The following is a 17698-nucleotide window of genomic DNA, read 5'->3' as shown; positions in this document are numbered from 1 at the left end:
AGTGATTGGGTTTCAGGTGATTTCTTAGGACTGCTAAGCTGATAGACGGACGGACGGACGGATCGACAAACGAATTAAAGAATGACTTTGAATCTTCAGTCTAGCATGTTTGATCAAATTGCTGATTTACTGATTGTTTGATTGACAGATTTAAATTACTTGCTAATCGGTTGTTTTACTGAATAACTGACTGGTTTATTGATTGATGTATCGGTCTGAAAACTATTTTAAGGACTCACTAACTGGCTGACCAATTATTGATCGGATGTATGATAATTATGTGATTAATTGTAACCGATTATGACGTACTATTTCGATACGTACTTTTAATACGTATCTTGCTAATTAATAAAACTTTATATAACAAACTTATGTCATTTGAATCAAAATAACACTGCATAGACTAGGTATAAATTGTAAGGTAAAGTTAAAATGTACAAGAAAGTGAATACCCTGTTATATATGAGAGAATTCTAATGATCCTACGAACGGAAATCACTTACTTCGGTTGGCCATTTGGACCGCTAAGGCTGGTGAGGTCAATATCGCCACTTCCGTCGCTCATAGAACACGAACACGGCGTCTGCATCTCGCACCCTCTGATCGGTGGTCGTGGTGCCGTCGCCAACGAAAGCGTTGATATGGTTATGACGAAAGAGAAACACGTGACCCTCGCGATATTGATGTTCATGATTACTTTCATTAGATCTATTAATGTCAAGCGCGGCCTATGATATATTAATATTTCACATTCAGTCTCCACACATGAATCGATCGGAAAGATCAAGTCGTTTTACTGTTTTTATTCCGCTATTTTTTTTATTGTGTACTTGCTATATTTACGTACCAACTAACTACCTCCACGTGAAATGAATTCATCACTACATTACAATCTTTGTTATTAAAATAACTTCAACTTAAAATATTCGCGATTAATGTTCACGGTTTAAACTGCGCTGTACCAATGTTCGAATTATATCCTATGACTATTTCAAATTACTCACGCTTTATCAAAAACTTTATCAATGCGTTACCACATTTGTCTCCGTAACTTCTCATAATTCATGCGTACAAAGTTCGTTTCATTTGATTTCTTTTGAAATACATCAATGTTTTTATGTATGTTTTTTTCTGATTTAATATATAATCTTTGTACATCTTTATAATGATGCGTATCTGAATTTTGTGTAAGGTCAATACTAATAATAAAAATAAATCAACAAAAGGATGCCCAAAGAATTTCGTTTCGTATCTAATTCAAATCGCCGCACTCGCCAGTAGAGTAACAGCAGGCAGAAATATAGTACTTTTATAACTTGATGTTGTTAAGTTGAACAATTTATCGGTCATTAAGGCCAAAGACTTAGCTAACTTAAAGAAAAATATTTGTTATGTTAATATTGACCCATGCTACTTGAATAAAACTACGTTAATTTAAATCGACTGTATTTGAACACGTTATGCCCGCGTCTGATAACGTTATCGAACCATATCATGTAACACCCTTAATAATCACATGAGTGTGATTAAAGTTTATATTGAAATTCTGTTCTCACTTTACACATTTTATATGATCTGTATTGAGGTCTACCTTTTTTATTTTAAAACTTTATAAGGCAATATTTAAGTTTAATTAGTATATGGGGAATTATTTGTGATTAAGAGTTCCATAGTTTCGTATATGTATTTTTTACAACATTATTTAACAGCCTTAATGTTGTTTTTTAACATAAATAGTTTCAAGATGAATACATTGTTTAATGTTATGTTCACTAATTTGATTATTGGACTGATCGTTCTGACTGTGAATTGTCAAAGACGGTGCGACCAGATTGACCTATGTTCCTGCAAAATGGACGATGGAAGTATATTGGATCTAACAAGTTTAGGTAATACAGATAACACACCAAGGTGGGTAATAATTCAATATATTATAGTTTGAATTATATACATCTAAATCAAATGATCAGGTGAATAACGAAATGTTATGCAAACCTCATTTAGGAATGCAATACGTAAACATAATGATAAATAGCGAATAGCAGGTTACTATCCTTTCTTTGTGTATTTAATACAGTAGTTAATCCTTAAAATGAAAGGACAAGGCTTGTCGATTAGTTGTTTTATTGGTTCCGAGCCTGAGATATTACAAAGCGATAGGGCAGAACCCTGTTTGTCTGTGTATCATACATATATGATCTGGCACGAGTTGTCGTATCATACCATATTTTATTAAACGAGTTCAGGAATTGTGTTAGTAAGCGAGCCTTTGGCGAGCTTACAAACGAATTTCCTGGACGAGTTTAATAAAATATGGTATGATATGACGAGTGTCAGATCTTTTTATCACATGCTTTTGAATGAGCAAATTTAATAAATATTTACGCAAAAATAATGATAAATCCCGAATGTCGTCTACATTTCGTGACGTCATTTGACGTTGCAACGTCATTTCAGCAAAATAACAAAATGCGATTGGTCAATAAACGAAAACTAAGCCAATGAAAACGCTTTAAAATGTTGCATTACACATGTGTAATAAAAAAATGTAATGGTTGTATTACATGGGAAACAGGGTATAGTATGTGATAAAACTACGTCGCCTTTTTACATAAATATTGACATAAAATCGCTGCAATGCTGCATTTTAAGCAAACAATAATTTGATAATTGACCTTACATATTTTACTAATTACGGCATGTACCGTGTCTTAAAAATAAATGTTAAGGATATACATTAAAACATACACTAAGGAACCTATATTTTGCGCGTGGCCTTTGTTTTTCTCTGTTATCAAAGTGCCATCCGTTATCCAAGTATCCGCATTACCAGTGTACTTTCATCGTGTAACATATCAGGTAGGGTTAGAATACAATAACGGCAAGTCCTTCCGGGCAGTTTTTTTATTCGTACCGAGTCTCATATGTTATATAAAGATTGGACAGTAACCTGTTTTTCTGTTGATGATACCTCCTTTTGAAGCGTTTTGAATTTGAAAGATTATTATAAATATATGCCTGTATTAAAATCACACTTCACAATACTTCTTTCCGAGCCAAAACGTCTTATGAAGCAAAGAAAATGAACATGTATTTTTTATTAAAAAGAAATGTCCATTAAAAGATATGTGGCGTATATCATTACTTTAAATAAAGTTATAAAATTTACGTTTCGAAATAATTAAATTACATATAAATAATTAAATTACGCCATGTGCGTCCTCACAAGTGTTATTATGAGTTTAATTTTTACCATCGAAATGAATGGCTTATTTAAATTTGATTAACATGCAGTTTTCTTTTTACACATTTAAATCACAATGTCGAAGCCGTGTGATGCAAAAACGGGCATTATGGGGTTTCGGCCAGCGAAGCACAAGCATAGCTTGCGCAATGTCGCAGTCTTGTCCTTTAGAAAATAAAAATTTGGCATCTCCTTACCAGACTGCGGGATGTGCAGGATGGAATACTAGTATACCAACGCTAGCCGCATATGGCATAATATCCATTTTCGCATGACGCGGATCTTTATTATCAGATTGCGTCTCTTAGATTGAACGGCTAAGCAAAATATTTTCCGATAGAAAATTTGAACTTATCTCATTAATGTTATTCATAGCAAACTGGTAAATTTTGGCAGCCTATTTAGAGTGCCAGGAGAGTTTTCCAAACGGTCTGACCGAGTACGGCAAACATTTGAAGTAAAACGATTTAACGATTTGCTGTTATCATGACAGTTTACAATTTCGGTATTGTCTGTTCCCTCATCATGAAAGCATTACTGTGTTAGCAATTTTTCTCGATAGGCCATAACGTCTTCACCTGACGATTTATTGACAGAGTACTGACCTTGAAATTCTGCGAGATGGTTTTAACGCGTAATTATATTGAAACTGGGCCACAATTCACATCTTTTTGTCTTATGAACATAAAGAGAGTGGTCCGTTAGTCATTATAACGAACACTCTTACATCCTTTACGCTGTTCACCGATACAGTGATGTGGCCAAAGCTCCGGGGGATTTCTCTCGAAACAGCCAATACAATACTAGTATTCATATGTTTTTATTCGGTCTGGCTGGCCTTATATAAAATTATTCAATATGAATAACAGGGTTAAACAGCTATGCCGAAAAAAAACGAGATCTTTGTTATATGAAATAATCGTTTATAAACTTATGAAAAGATAACTCAGAGTAATGTCCAATGAGGAAATCACAAAGATTATATTATACGTATTCCATTTCCCATAGGGTCACAATTTAAAACTGTCTCCTTTCAAATAATTTTTATTGTATTTCCTGTACATCAAATTTTGCAAGACCTGTATCATTTTAAATATAAATCTGTTCTTATTAAATACATGCAGTCAAAAATATATATGTCGAGCACCCTCAAGAAACGAGTTTCGAAAATGAAATTTTTACAAAAGCCCCGTTCTTCAATAAAATCTCATCTGTTAACGTAATCTCTTATAAAATGCACCAAATATAGCAGACACACGTGCAGGAATACAAAAATCATAGGTGCAATCGCTTAATCGCTTTTTAGTCCGAAGAAACAATTAACTCTTTAGAAAAATGCAATACTTTCGAACGGGCTACGGAGGGATACGCAATGATTAAGTGCAATGCTACTAAAAGAATAACATTGCATATTCACTTCACTCAATGTTAAAAATTAATATTATTTCTTAGATTACATCTAGTTGTATATATTTAAGGTTGTCATGTATCCACTTCAATGTGATCACAGGTTCAAGGACGTTCAGTGTGCAGCAGAAATGAACTTCTATTCTTTCAACCCCTGTCAACCATTCACTGAAAAGAGTTGTACGGACGCTGCCGTAAGTGACCGATTATGCTTGCGTAGCCTGTACGATATGTGTAATTAAAATCGTGGCTACTTAAGCGCGACAAGCAAGATTATAATAGCTTGGTACAATCAAGCATAATACATATACCTTATTGTCAAAACATTTATTTTTCGGAGAATTCATTGGACCTTATTGCAAAATTCCGGCCAGGCAAGATTTCCGTTTAGAAGAGAATTTCAACGAAAGCAAAAACCGGACATGCATCAAGCATGTTTCCTGAGCGAAGCTGATATAAATACAAAAAAAATAAGATCGTACATCTTTCCAGATTTTCCATTTACTATTTAAGTTAATTTTTATCATAAAACTATTGAATTTAGCAAATATGTCGAAGACATTTTGTGCAGCATTTTCATAATTATTCTTTGAAATATATAAGCAGATATACGGCATTTATCTTCATGTAAAAGCTGGTGGTTTAGAATCAATGTCTTCATAGTATATCGTTTCAATCAATCATGTTTTTAGAAATAATTTGACAAATGATTATACAAAAGATTATACAAAATATTTTACAAAAGATTTTACAAAAGATTTTACAAAAGATTTTACAAAGGATTTTGCAAAAAAAACAAAGGATTTTACAAAGAATTCAAATGTGATTTTACAAATAAATCTCCTTACATACATCGACTTACATATTCGCCAATTATTTTTTCATTTCTTCATTATACCATGCTCCCCGCAGGTGTGCATATTGAACCCTGACCTTACCGAGTCCATCTCCATTGGCGACGCAGCGAAGGCTGCTTTCCAGTACAACCAGGAACAACAGGCCGTGATTGTAGCCTACACTTCCGGTACCATCGTAGACCTTAAGTGCGTGCGCAACTTTTATGTTTGATTTTAAAACACCCTTACACAGAGTTAATCATATAAACATTATTTTGTAAAACATTTTTTTATTCGCCTTGAATTGATATCATCACGTATTGAGCAGTTACACACTTGTTCAAAGGAGCACTGAACTCTGGTATTTGTAGTTATATTTTTAAAAGAATACACGGTAATGTTGTAACTTATTTTGATAATTTGTAATTAAATCTCTTTAACATCAAGACGACGGGCGAAGTTTACACATTTTGTTGTAGAAATCATATATAAATCACATAAACCGTTTCTGAGTTTGCCTCTTCTCACGCTTGATTACTGAATTTTCAGGAATTGTATATAAATTTGCATTTGGTTTTATGGGTTACTAGTTTTTATGTAACTATTTAACCCGGTGAAATCCACGTACATTTGGCGAATTAATGAGACCTGTACACAATTTTTACTACAAACTAAAACCAACCTTTGCTCTTCTGTAATATGATGATCATTTTACAATAGAGATAAATGTTGAGTATTATTTATTAGTATACTGATTGATGTTTTGCAAATATTTATATTCCAAACATTCGAAACAGAAGTCAATAAAGCAATACCGTTTATACAGGTTATCCGAGATCGTTTTGAAATGTGACGAAAGCGCTTGTACACCAAGCATCGTGGCAAACGGACAACAGTCCGCTGGAGACTTTGTAAGAAATCATCATCATCATCATCATCATCATCATCATCATCATCATCATCATCATCATCATCATCATCATCATCATCATCATAATCATCATCATCGTCAACGTCAAAGTCGTCGTCGTCGTCGTCATCATCATCATCATCATCATCATCATCATCATCATCATCATCATCATCATCATCATCATCATCATCATCATCATCATCATCATCATCATCATCATCATCATCATCATCATCATCATCATCATCATCATCATCATCATCATCATCATCATCATCATCATCATCATCATCATCATCATCATCATCATCATCATCATCATCATCATCATCATCATCATTGTTATCATCGTCATCATCGTCATCATCGTCACCATCGTCATCATCGTCATCATCATCATATCATCATCATCATCATCATCATCATCATCATCATCATCATCATCATCATCATCATCATCATCATCATCATCATCATCATCATCATCATCATCATCATCATCATCATCATCATCATCATCATCATCATTTAATGTTTTTACGTTTTATTATTTGTGTAATAAAAAAAGAAACTTAGAAGTTAATAGTCTGCTTATGATAAATATCTTTTAAGGGATAAATAATTAACAATTCGGTGTATGTTCACAGCATTATAAAAAATGTTAAAAATATGCAGTTCTCTTATTTCAGCAATTGACATTGACCACAGTTTGCGCATGCCCAAACGGATGTGACGCAAAAGGACCGAAAAGATGCAAAAATTCTGGTGCTGGAAGTCTATCTGCAGGCTCTTATTTATGCATTATGTATGCCATTTTCAGTAATATTGTCAACATGTTTGCTTGAATTGTGAGCACTATGTATAACGTTTTAAAAGCGAAATAAAAAATGGTGTGGGAAAGCAAACAACAACAATCAAAATGATAACTAAAAATGTGTTGATAAAAATAACTTAATGTTGATTTTCGAGATAAAATGTTATTTTATTTTATATAAAAAAATAAGCTATAGACTCTAAAATAAATGTCATTCATGACGATACAAAAATTCCATCCATTAATCAAGCGTATTTAAATTGCTTTTGCAATGTAATAAACACAAGATTTAACGAGAATATGCCAGCAAGGCTGAGATTCTGAGCATGTGTTGATAACATGTAACTTAATATGAGTAAATACAGGAATGGTTTGTATAATGTATCTCTGTTATTAAAGTAAATCATTTTCTCCCTTCAGTTTCTTCATTGTGATTATCTTATATCTGATCGGTGGACTGATCTTTATGAAGTTCGTACGCAAGAAGGACGGCATTGAGATATTCCCTCACATCACGTTCTGGCGTTCCGTTCCTGTGCTCGTTCAGGTAGGCTCCTAATAGCCTAAGCTACATATTCGCGGTTGTTCCAACCGTTCTTTAGCCGACGGCGACTTGGTCCAGATATGCCCAAAGCTTGGATATTATTCGCATTTCGGGGATATATTTTAATTCTCCCCATTTGTTCGGGGTTATGGGACATATAGTGTCCGACTTTCCCTCTGTCTGACAGTACATCGAACGCTTTTCTTTTTTTGTGTGTCGGAATATGTCTCAATTATTTGACAAAAAATGAAAGAAAACGTCAAAAAAAATGTTTATTTAGAATAAGTGCATCAGTAATCGCCGCTTACAGATATATTCAAAGAAATTCAAATGGACTTTTTTCGGCGTGGCTGTATAAGCCAGCTTTTCACCTTACCTGACCTTTGTAAGTGTCCAATAAAATTCAAATAAAATTTACCGCGGCTAGGTACCAATGAATACACTTCATTTATTCCATTGGCTAATTTGAGTATACCAGCAGAACATTGGAAACATATCCGCGTCTTTGTAACACTGTTTTACTGCATGAAACAATTTTATCCATAATGAAAAGGCTTAATAGATAGAACAGTTTTACACTCAATTCTCGACATCAGTACTGTTTTTGCGTGCACCTTATTTTCAGAGGAGTGCCAGGGCAAAAGCGTTTATACTTAAAGGCTATGTTCTCATATTTAGTACTTACTTCCATATTTCAGTCAACATGTTAACATGTAAAAGTAACATGTAAAAGTATAAAGAGCAGTGTAAGCGAGGCCTCACTTTAATTCATTGCATTTCAACCCGCGAGGTAACGGGTCAATTCGCGGCCAGTATGTGAATGTCAGAGTTTATATACAGGTCATCACCGGAGTTCGCGGCCAGTAAAATAATTGTTATATAATAAAGACGCTATCCGTGAACTAGGTGACCTGTAATTTTCTTTAGACCAGAAATATGTTAAATGAAAATATTCAGCTTTATAATTATGGTATGTTAATAATAGATTATTATTGTGTTTTCAACAATACAATGATAAATATTATTTTTGATTAATTTAACAATAATTATTCCACCATATTGACTAATGTATTAAGCATGAGCGCGATGATTCTCAATACTGTTAATCATCGATTCAAATAGCAATGCGCGACAAACCACTAAAACAGGTTTGTTTGAAGAACGCGCCTATAAATACGGATACTTCGCGTGTGGCCGGTTGACACATATGTTTTAATGTCACTTCCATTCTTCTTTTGGTTTTTCTGTTTTGTATCTATAGGTTTATGACCAGCAATATGTAACAATGTAAAATAAGACGCGAAAACTCCGCGTAACATCCCGTACTGCGTGTGATGAAGCTAAGAACTGCACAGAAAAAGACATTCGCTATCCTTGATCTCATTCATTGAACTATCAACGCCGTATATCTTTTTTAAAGATATTTCTTGTTACTAAGTACACATCTCCACTGTGTTTTCACCAGCTTATCGCCTTTATCCAAAGAAACTTTATGTAGAAAATTATTATCAAGACAAAGTGTGCATTTTACCAAAATGTGTATTTTCAATAACATTTTCTTAATAATAGGATTTCGAAGAATTTCAAAATTGAAATGAAGTGCACAATTTTTGAATAACTTGTGGTAAGAATTTAATACATTTTTGAAAACGTTATTTTGAGACGGTTGTGAACTAAACCGCATCGTTTCCTCTAAGATATGCTTATTTGAAAATATATAATATATATTATCACGACACCGTTTTGGAAGGTCCTGAAGTGCAGTCATCAAGAATTCATAGTCAGACCCTGGACACGTTTCTGGTTTAGCTGTAAACGAAGTACTCACACACACAAACACGCTAAACACACTTGCAATACACCCGATTGATACCTTTATCGGAGGTTCTCCTTTCCTACTATTTAAGGTTTATAGTTAAGGTGTAGGGACTTTTGGTGAGCTAATACTTGCGATTTTTTTCTGAAAGAGTTTATCCATTGAAGCAATTTCTTTAGCTGTTTGCATCCTTCTCACAATACACATACGTGTCTCTCAAACACGCACTTATAACACGAAAACTTGGAATTATGGATAACACATTTATATCTATCGTATTTTTGTTTTCAGTCTGGAGCAAAATTTACCGTCAGCAAAGTGACCCGGAAAGAAGTGACCTATGACAAAATTTAGAAACTCACTTCGAAAAAATTTCCGGAACAATTGAATTGTATCGAAACGTCTCGGGTGTAAACTGTTTTTGTAAAATAAAAAAGACAGTTCAATGTATACTGTTTTCGGGTGCACATAATTATTATTGTGTCGACGTCCAACAGAAAAGTTTAATAGCTCTCTAAACATATGCTGTATCTCTTTTAAAATAAAACACCCGACATTCTCTTTAATGGTTTATTTATTTTAACTAGGGCACCTTTTTAAGCAGTAGGTTGGGGCTATACAAGAATAAAATCGTCTTTCACTTCGTCACACAATGTTACGCTCTCTTACTTATCCAAACAATGGCGGATTTCGAAATAACTTAACACATATGTGAACCTAAATGAGTTACGCCAAAGACCGCTACATGAAAGCTTGCATTCGAAGTTCAGTATGGAACCTTTTTCTCCAATAACGATTATGTCAGGCTTTTTATGATCTCTTTATAATTTGGTACACATGCTATCATGAGACAGTACGTCAAGCGCAAGATTCCAAGGTCAAGGCCATACTTGGGGATCAAGTTCGAAATTAAGCGTTTTTGTCGATTTCCAATAAATGTGAAGGTATTAATCACATTTAGTTCAAACTATAGATTGACACCCAGGCTGGATTACGTTTCTTTAGATACAAAGACTAGAAATACATGTACACACATGACATGCGAAGACGTTTTTTATCTATCGACCGTTGTCTCTTTACCTATGGCTATTCTGAAAAAATGTTCTGCGGCTAAATTATATAATTCTCATTATGACTGCAAAGTAAGAGTTTATGGACTGATGTTAAGTTTGAATACAATATCGTAACTACAATCAATCGATTTTAATCGGCCATTCTTGTTTGTAGTCATTTTAGTCATCTTAACAACGATGTGTTGCTCTTGCGTAGTCAAAACTACATGTTTATTCGAAAATATTCCTGACATACATAGCATTCTCTAAGTTTGTATTGGTGTCTCGTTTGCTGAGTAAATTAGTATTAACTTATTGAGCATCAATATTCGAGAAAAACATCACTTTTTTCTCATCACTATATGAAAGTCACACTTATACAAAATATACCTTTAATTAATTATCAATCGCGAAAGATGATTTTGCAATCCATTCAATGAAGTGTCGGCATTTGCTAATTTTGATTCAATTTTAACGTAAAACAATATTGAAACCGATCCATGTTTTACACCATAAATTTAACTGATTACATACCTACCTACAAAATCAAGTTTTTCGGCGTAAGCTGTATTAAGCCAGCTTTTCACCCTGACTTGACCTTTGTAAGTGTCCAATAATACTCAAATAAAATTTCCCGCGGCTAGGTACGAATGAATACACTTCATTTATTCCATTGGCTGATTTGAGTATAACACCATAACATTGGAAACATATCCGCGTCTTTGTAACACTGTTTTACTGCATGAAACAATTTTATCTCTAATGAAAAGGCTCAATAGATAGAACAGTTTTACAATCAATTTTCGACATAAATACAGTTTGTGCGTTCACCTTTTGTTTTCAGAGAATTACCAGCGCAAAAGCGTTTATACTAGTAGCTATGTTGTCATATTTAGTACTTACTTGCATTGCATTTCAACCCGCGAGGTTTCGGGTCAACTCGCGGCCATTTGTGAAAGTCAGAGTTTATATACAGTTCATCACCGGAGTTCGCAGAAGGGGTTGCGATCATTGTGTTACACCGGTCTTACTGACAATAACGTACTGACTGTAATGCATTGCATTCCAATCCGCAAGGTATCAAGGTCAGTTTGCGGTCAGTTGCAGAAATCTTTATATAAACGCCGTCTCGTAAACTTTGTGCACTTGAAGTCTGTTTTGATCAGAAAGATACTAAATAAAGATATTCGGCGATATTATTGTGGTATGTCAATCATCGATTTTTAATATGGTTTCAACATTTGCATGATAAGGACCAATTTTGATAAAAATAATTAGAAATATTTATCCATTTAGACCAGTTTATTAAGCATGAGCACAATAATTCACTATACTATAATTATGCAATTAAATAAGATTCGAGTATTGCCGGCTGACCTATATGCAATCGTTTATTTTCATGTTTCTTGTGTTTTTCTATTCTGTAAATATAGATATCTGAGTAATAATATCACATAAAGCAAAATAAGCCACGAAATCTGGCGCAACACCCCGTAATTGATTTGCTTATGATGTAGCTAAGAACTGCGCAGAAAAAAGGCATCCGCTACTTTTTATCTCATAGAGATAACTTTTGATCGTTCATAAACATCGACCACAATCAACGCCGTATATCTTTTTAAAAGATATTTCTTGTTTCTAAATGATTGAGTGATATCTGTTTTATTTACGTTTTTCATGCATTTTGTGGACAAAGGTCCGCATCGAATACCAACATAGCTATATATCACAAAACACACTCTTTCTTCAAATCTGCATATACTATAGAGAATAGTACTTTTTTCTTAAATGAAGTTAGAAGCACATAAGCACTCAAAATCAACAAATATGTCGTACAATATTTCGAAAAATAAAGTTTACTTACAAAATATCAACGTTCTTTATAACAATAGCTTAAATGTCAACGCTAGATGTGGTCAGGTTAAATAGATTTAACAAGATACAAAATGGATACATTTTTTTATGGGACAATATATTCCACATATTATGTGTTCGGGTGTGGTTTGAATATATATCGTTGCAGTAAATTAAAATGGAATATATTGTTCCACACAAAATATAAAACGAGCATTTTGTTCAATCTATGTTACAATTCCAAATCTGACGTTTGGCTATTGCTATAAGGAATACTGATTTTTTTATGGGAACAATTGATTTAACGATATGTTTTACGAAATATTCATTGATTTCAAGTATGAGAATGTTACTATAAGTTTATTAATCGATATATTGAAATCTGTAAAATGAAAAACAAGATGGCTATTGACAATTTGGCGCTCCCCTAAGACACAAAGCAAATATAAATAGACTATTCTGAAAAGTGCGAGCTGAATTATTAAGAGTGGACCAAAAAAGTGACTTCTAAAGTTTTGTGTAAATATGACCTAGTGACCTAGTTTTTGAGCACACAGTTTCAATGAAAGTCGAGATTTTATCGGGCGGGATAAATGTTCAAACATAGTTTCATAAGGATTGGTAAGTAAAGTTAGCTAATATAGCGGCATCAAGTTTTCACTATAGCTATATTAGGTAAACTTGCACCCCCGACATCCATGTTTTTAGAAAAATCAACAGAATACTTTTTTTTACTAGACCAAGAAGTCATTAGAACTCATGTTCTGACTTAGTTTTAGTAAGATTGCACTAAAAAAATTAATGTGACATTTTGAGTGTAAACAAGCTTTGTCCTTATCAATATAAGGAAAAATTGCCCTCCCCCTGGCTGCAATGTTTTTCAACGTGGTAAACTCAAACTGTGTCGATTAAAATATTGTCAAAGAATTATGAGCTTTTCTTTGATAAATGTACTTTAATGAATACACACTATGTAAAGTAACCTATATGTAAACAATGTAATAAATACTAGATCAAACAAGAAACACACATAAAACAGAAATGTTACAAACAAACAACCGCAAATATTCACATTATTGAGAATAACAATAAATATGTTTTAAATATGTCACGTAAAGTTTCATAACAACAAATCAAGAAAAAGGTCATTATGCCGCAAACCGATTCTGTAGGTTTATATAAAAGACAACAGAAAATCCAGTGAATGTCAAAAAGTGATTCGCGTTCATTTCAAAAAAGAAACTAAAAGAGTATCACTGACGCGGATGCTCCAACGACAAATCTTTGGACAAGGAGGAAACGGATGCCGAAAGCCATAAATGTCGTACCAAAAAAACGTTTTTCATTATCAAGATGGTAAAATAAACATAATAATTTCTTTACAATAATTTTGTAAGAATAACTTTTCTACATACAATTTTTACCAAACAAATTAGCAAAATCGAAGGGCCATTGTTCTGCTAAAAAGTTTCAAAAATTAGTCTTGTGTAAGATCGATACCTTTTATTCAGCTGGGAACGATTTAACAAAATGCGAACGGATTCAAAAGTCAGTCGCATCTTCCGACTCCTCCTTCCTCGTAGTGATATTCACACGGGAGGTAAATGAGTTGTAGTGATTTTGGCTCGATACGGAGTTAACTCTTTTGGCGACCATTTCGAGCGCGTCCTGTCGCCTCGTCCAGGAATGCTTGATTAGCGCGATCACCTAATGGAAAATTAGTTAATTGTGGCTAATTTGTGCCATGCCTTTCTGGTGTGTTCGATGGTTTTAACGTCGCAAATACACCAGAATGACAAATTTACACGAGCCAATCAGACAATTATGCCATTTGTCGACGACAAGTAATAGGCTCAATGTAAATTGTGTAAGTGTAACAATAATCAGCATAAGTTAGAATGCATTAATTCAGATTCACGGATTTTTGGCTTTTCTTGTGACCCTTTTTGTGTTTTATCTTCATCTTTTGTTGACGCTTGTAACTTTTATTTCCACGCACGCGATTTTAGCAAAATATTATACAATGCAAAAGGAATTGCTGTTCAAAGTGGTGCAAATGCTTGTAACTGAAGAAGACATCGATTTCGATTGGCACCATATAATGTTAGTGAATTGATTTTTTTCATTATTAAATAATAAAATATTAGTTGATTAATTATAAAATGTAACTTTATTAATTATTTAGGCCTTAAGAAGTTATTTGTTTCCACTTAGGCGACCGTGCCTATTTTTTGTGTGCTAAGTTTAAACGTTTTCCAGCGACAGCTTTGCATCGGTTTAGGAAAATTCGATCACTATCGCTTAATTTACTATAAAGTTTAAAATAATTGTGATATAATCGATCATATTACAATACTAAAGTACCTTAAAATGAAACGACGAAAAAAATCAACAACTAAAATTAAGTTTAAATAGAGATTGGACGGAGTTTTGCTTGTCATGGGCAATTTTTATTGTTTTTTTCAATCGAGCCGCCTTTTCGATTTAAGTGGAATTATGACTTTTTGACCTTTTGTGTCAATATGTTACGTATAGCATTAATGTATCGAAAGTGCCAGAAAGAGTCCTGCGTTTTAAAAAAAAGTACAGTTTCCGATGTATAGTTAAGTTAAAGCATTTTACAATTGAATATTTAACGCAACTGTCTTGACTGTCGCAAGGAGTGAATCGGCGTGAACTGTTAAAAATAAAATAATATGCGTAAATTTGAAATTTAATTTTAATGAAGAATGTATATAGATCGCAACTAATGGAATAGTGTACACAGCACAATGACATACCTCTCCGTTACAGATAGAGAATCTGATAGCTACCACAAGGCCCTGAAAAGAATCAAAGACAATCAATCATAAACCAAAGCGAAAGTTTTCTGTAATCCAAGACAAAATCTAGCAAACAACTAAGATTTGATGAGTTTATGATTTATATATATACATTATTAAAAACCGAATGTAGTTTTGTTTATTTATTATGGTAAATTAAAATAAAAGAGCAACTGCATATAATTCAGAATTGTCATTATTTGATCTCAATATATTATTTATATATTTTAAATATATAAAGAAGACGCACGAGTTGTTTTTCATTGAAATATTTTACAATACACGACAAATATGATCGGTAGAGTAAGACAATTTATACGTTCAACTTTCGGAAAGCGATCTCATCACCAGTCACAGCGTTCTCAAACAGTCAGAATTGTGATCAAACCCGGTATATTGAGAACACTACACGACTTGGGATCAAACCCAAAAATTGAGATCGCCTGCCGACTCTGGATCAAACTAAACATATTAAGAACACTTACCGAGTAGGAATCAATTCCGGAATATTGAGAACGCTCTCCGACTTTTGATAAAACAAGACATATTAGACGCTAACAAAGTGGGGATTAAACCAATCGAACAGAGAACACTACCCGAGTAGGGATCAGACCGAACAAATTGAGATTGTAACCCGAGTGAGAAACACAACCCAACATATTGAGATCGCAATCCGACTGGGGACCAAATCCAACATTGAGAAAAACGTTATCAGAGTTGGGTTCAAAACCAACATATTAAGAATGCTTTATGAGTGGGATGAAACCTGGAATATTGAGAAAGCCATCCAAATGGGTATCAAGCCTAACATATTGTGATCGCTCCTCGAATTGATATCGAACCCGACATATTAAGAAAAACGCTATCCGAGTGGAATAAAGCCCGTCATAATGCGATAGCTATTCAAATGCTCAAACCCATCACATAAAAACGCTACTTGACTGGGTATCAAACCCGAATTATTGAGAACGCTAAACGAGTTAAATGAATCCCGACTTTTTGAGAACGCTACCTGACTGGGGATGTGACCCGACATATTAAGATCGCTTCACGAAAAGGTATCAAATAAGATATATTTATATCGCTACCTGAGTGGAAATCAAAAGCAACCTAGTGATAAGGCTACATGACTGGTGATTAAACCGAATACATTAAATACGCTTCCTGCTTTTTTATCAAACCCAACATAGGGTGAACACCACTCGACTGGTTATAAAACCCAACATATTGAGAACGATTCCCGAGTGGGTATAAAACCCGACATATTGAGAACTCTACCAGGAAGGGGATAAATTAAGCATATTTAGATCGCTACGCGACTTGGGGTTAAACCCGACATACGTAAAATGATTGCCGACTGGGGATACAACCCGAAATATTGAGAACACTACCTAATTTAGGATCATATCCGACATTTTGATAATGCTATTTGACTGGAGAGTAAACCCGGCATATTCAGATCGCAACCCAATTGATAATAAAACCCAATATATTAAGAACGCTACCCAACTTTGAATCAAACACGACATATTGAGAACACTACCTGAGTGGGGGTCAAACTTAACATATTGAAATCGTTAAACGAGTTGGGATCATACCCGACATATTGGGAACGCTAAACTAGTGGGGATCAAACGCAACATTATGAGAACGCTATTTGACTGGGGATTGAACCAGACATATTGAGAACACTACCGGAGTTGGAATTAAACCCAAAGTAATGAGAACTCTGCTCGACTGGGGATCAAACGCGACATATTGACAACATTTCTCGACTCAGGATCAAAGTGGACATATTTAGACATTACCCAACTGGGGATAAAACACGACATATTGAGAACGCTACCCGACAGGGCATCAAGCCCGGCATATCGAGAACGCTACCCGACAGGGGATAACAGCGACATATTGTTATCGCTACCCGACTATGTATCAAAACCAAAATATTGAGAACGCTCCTCGACTTGGGATCAAACCCGATTATTGAGAACGCTCCTCGACAGGGTATCATACACATTGAAAACGCTATCCAAGTGGGTATTTAACTCGACGTATTGTTAACGCTACCTGACTGAGGAGCAAACCCAACATAATGTAAACGCTACCCGACTTGGGATCATACTCGACATATTGAGATCGGTACCCGACTCGGGATTGAACCCGACATATTATTAACGTTACCCGACTGGAGATCAAACTAGACATATTAAGAAAGCCCCTCGACTAGGGATCAAACCCGAAATATTGTGACCGCTCTTCGGCTGGGGATTAAACCCGAAATATTGAGAACGCTACCTGTCTGGGGATTCAACACGACTTTTTGAGAACGCTCCCTGACAAAAGAACAAACCCTACATATTGAGTACGATCTTTGTATGGAGATCGAACACAACATA

At 34.3% G+C, this 17698-nt stretch overlaps 2 protein-coding genes across 5 annotated transcripts in view; one reads left to right on the top strand and one right to left on the bottom strand.

The window, feature by feature from the left end:
- The window catches only part of LOC127854430 (uncharacterized), a 211662-nt gene that overhangs the window by 4569 nt on the left and 189395 nt on the right, over positions 1–17698 (bottom strand). The window contains exons 1-2 of one of the 4 annotated variants that reach the window (XM_052389464.1): positions 848–967; positions 504–708 (exon numbers count right to left, since the gene is read on the bottom strand). In XM_052389464.1, the coding sequence (XP_052245424.1) occupies positions 504–703 (200 nt within the window). In that variant the 5' untranslated portion in view covers positions 704–708; positions 848–967. Of the gene's footprint in view, positions 1–503; positions 729–847; positions 968–17698 lie in introns of those variants that run through there. The other 3 variants (XM_052389461.1, XM_052389462.1, XM_052389465.1) reach the window with 3 other exon arrangements.
- LOC127854432 (uncharacterized) lies at positions 1542–10135 on the top strand. Its single transcript, XM_052389466.1, has 7 exons — positions 1542–1911; positions 4755–4845; positions 5564–5694; positions 6314–6398; positions 7090–7205; positions 7635–7761; positions 9866–10135. The coding sequence occupies exons 1-7, from the start codon at positions 1682–1684 to the stop codon at positions 9926–9928; spliced, it is 843 nt and encodes a 280-aa protein (XP_052245426.1). The 5' UTR covers positions 1542–1681; the 3' UTR covers positions 9929–10135.

The sequence above is a fragment of the Dreissena polymorpha genome, chromosome 13 (genome assembly GCF_020536995.1).
Source record: "Dreissena polymorpha isolate Duluth1 chromosome 13, UMN_Dpol_1.0, whole genome shotgun sequence".
NCBI classification, from domain to species: Eukaryota; Metazoa; Mollusca; class Bivalvia; order Myida; family Dreissenidae; genus Dreissena; species Dreissena polymorpha.
Note: the sequence above shows the minus strand (reverse complement) of the source record. Positions and strands in the feature narration are given on the sequence as shown.

What these genes read in the sequence shown, in the direction of transcription:
- LOC127854432 (XM_052389466.1), top strand. Translation starts at nt 1,682, where the DNA reads ATGTATTTTTTACAACATTATTTAACAGCCTTAATGTTGTTTTTTAAC. An exon ending in GGTACCATCGTAGACCTTAA is followed by an intron (nt 5,695 to 6,313) that starts GTGCGTGCGCAA and finishes CCGTTTATACAG; the next exon opens with GTTATCCGAGATCGTTTTGA. An exon ending in AACAGTCCGCTGGAGACTTT is followed by an intron (nt 6,399 to 7,089) that starts GTAAGAAATCAT and finishes CTCTTATTTCAG; the next exon opens with CAATTGACATTGACCACAGT.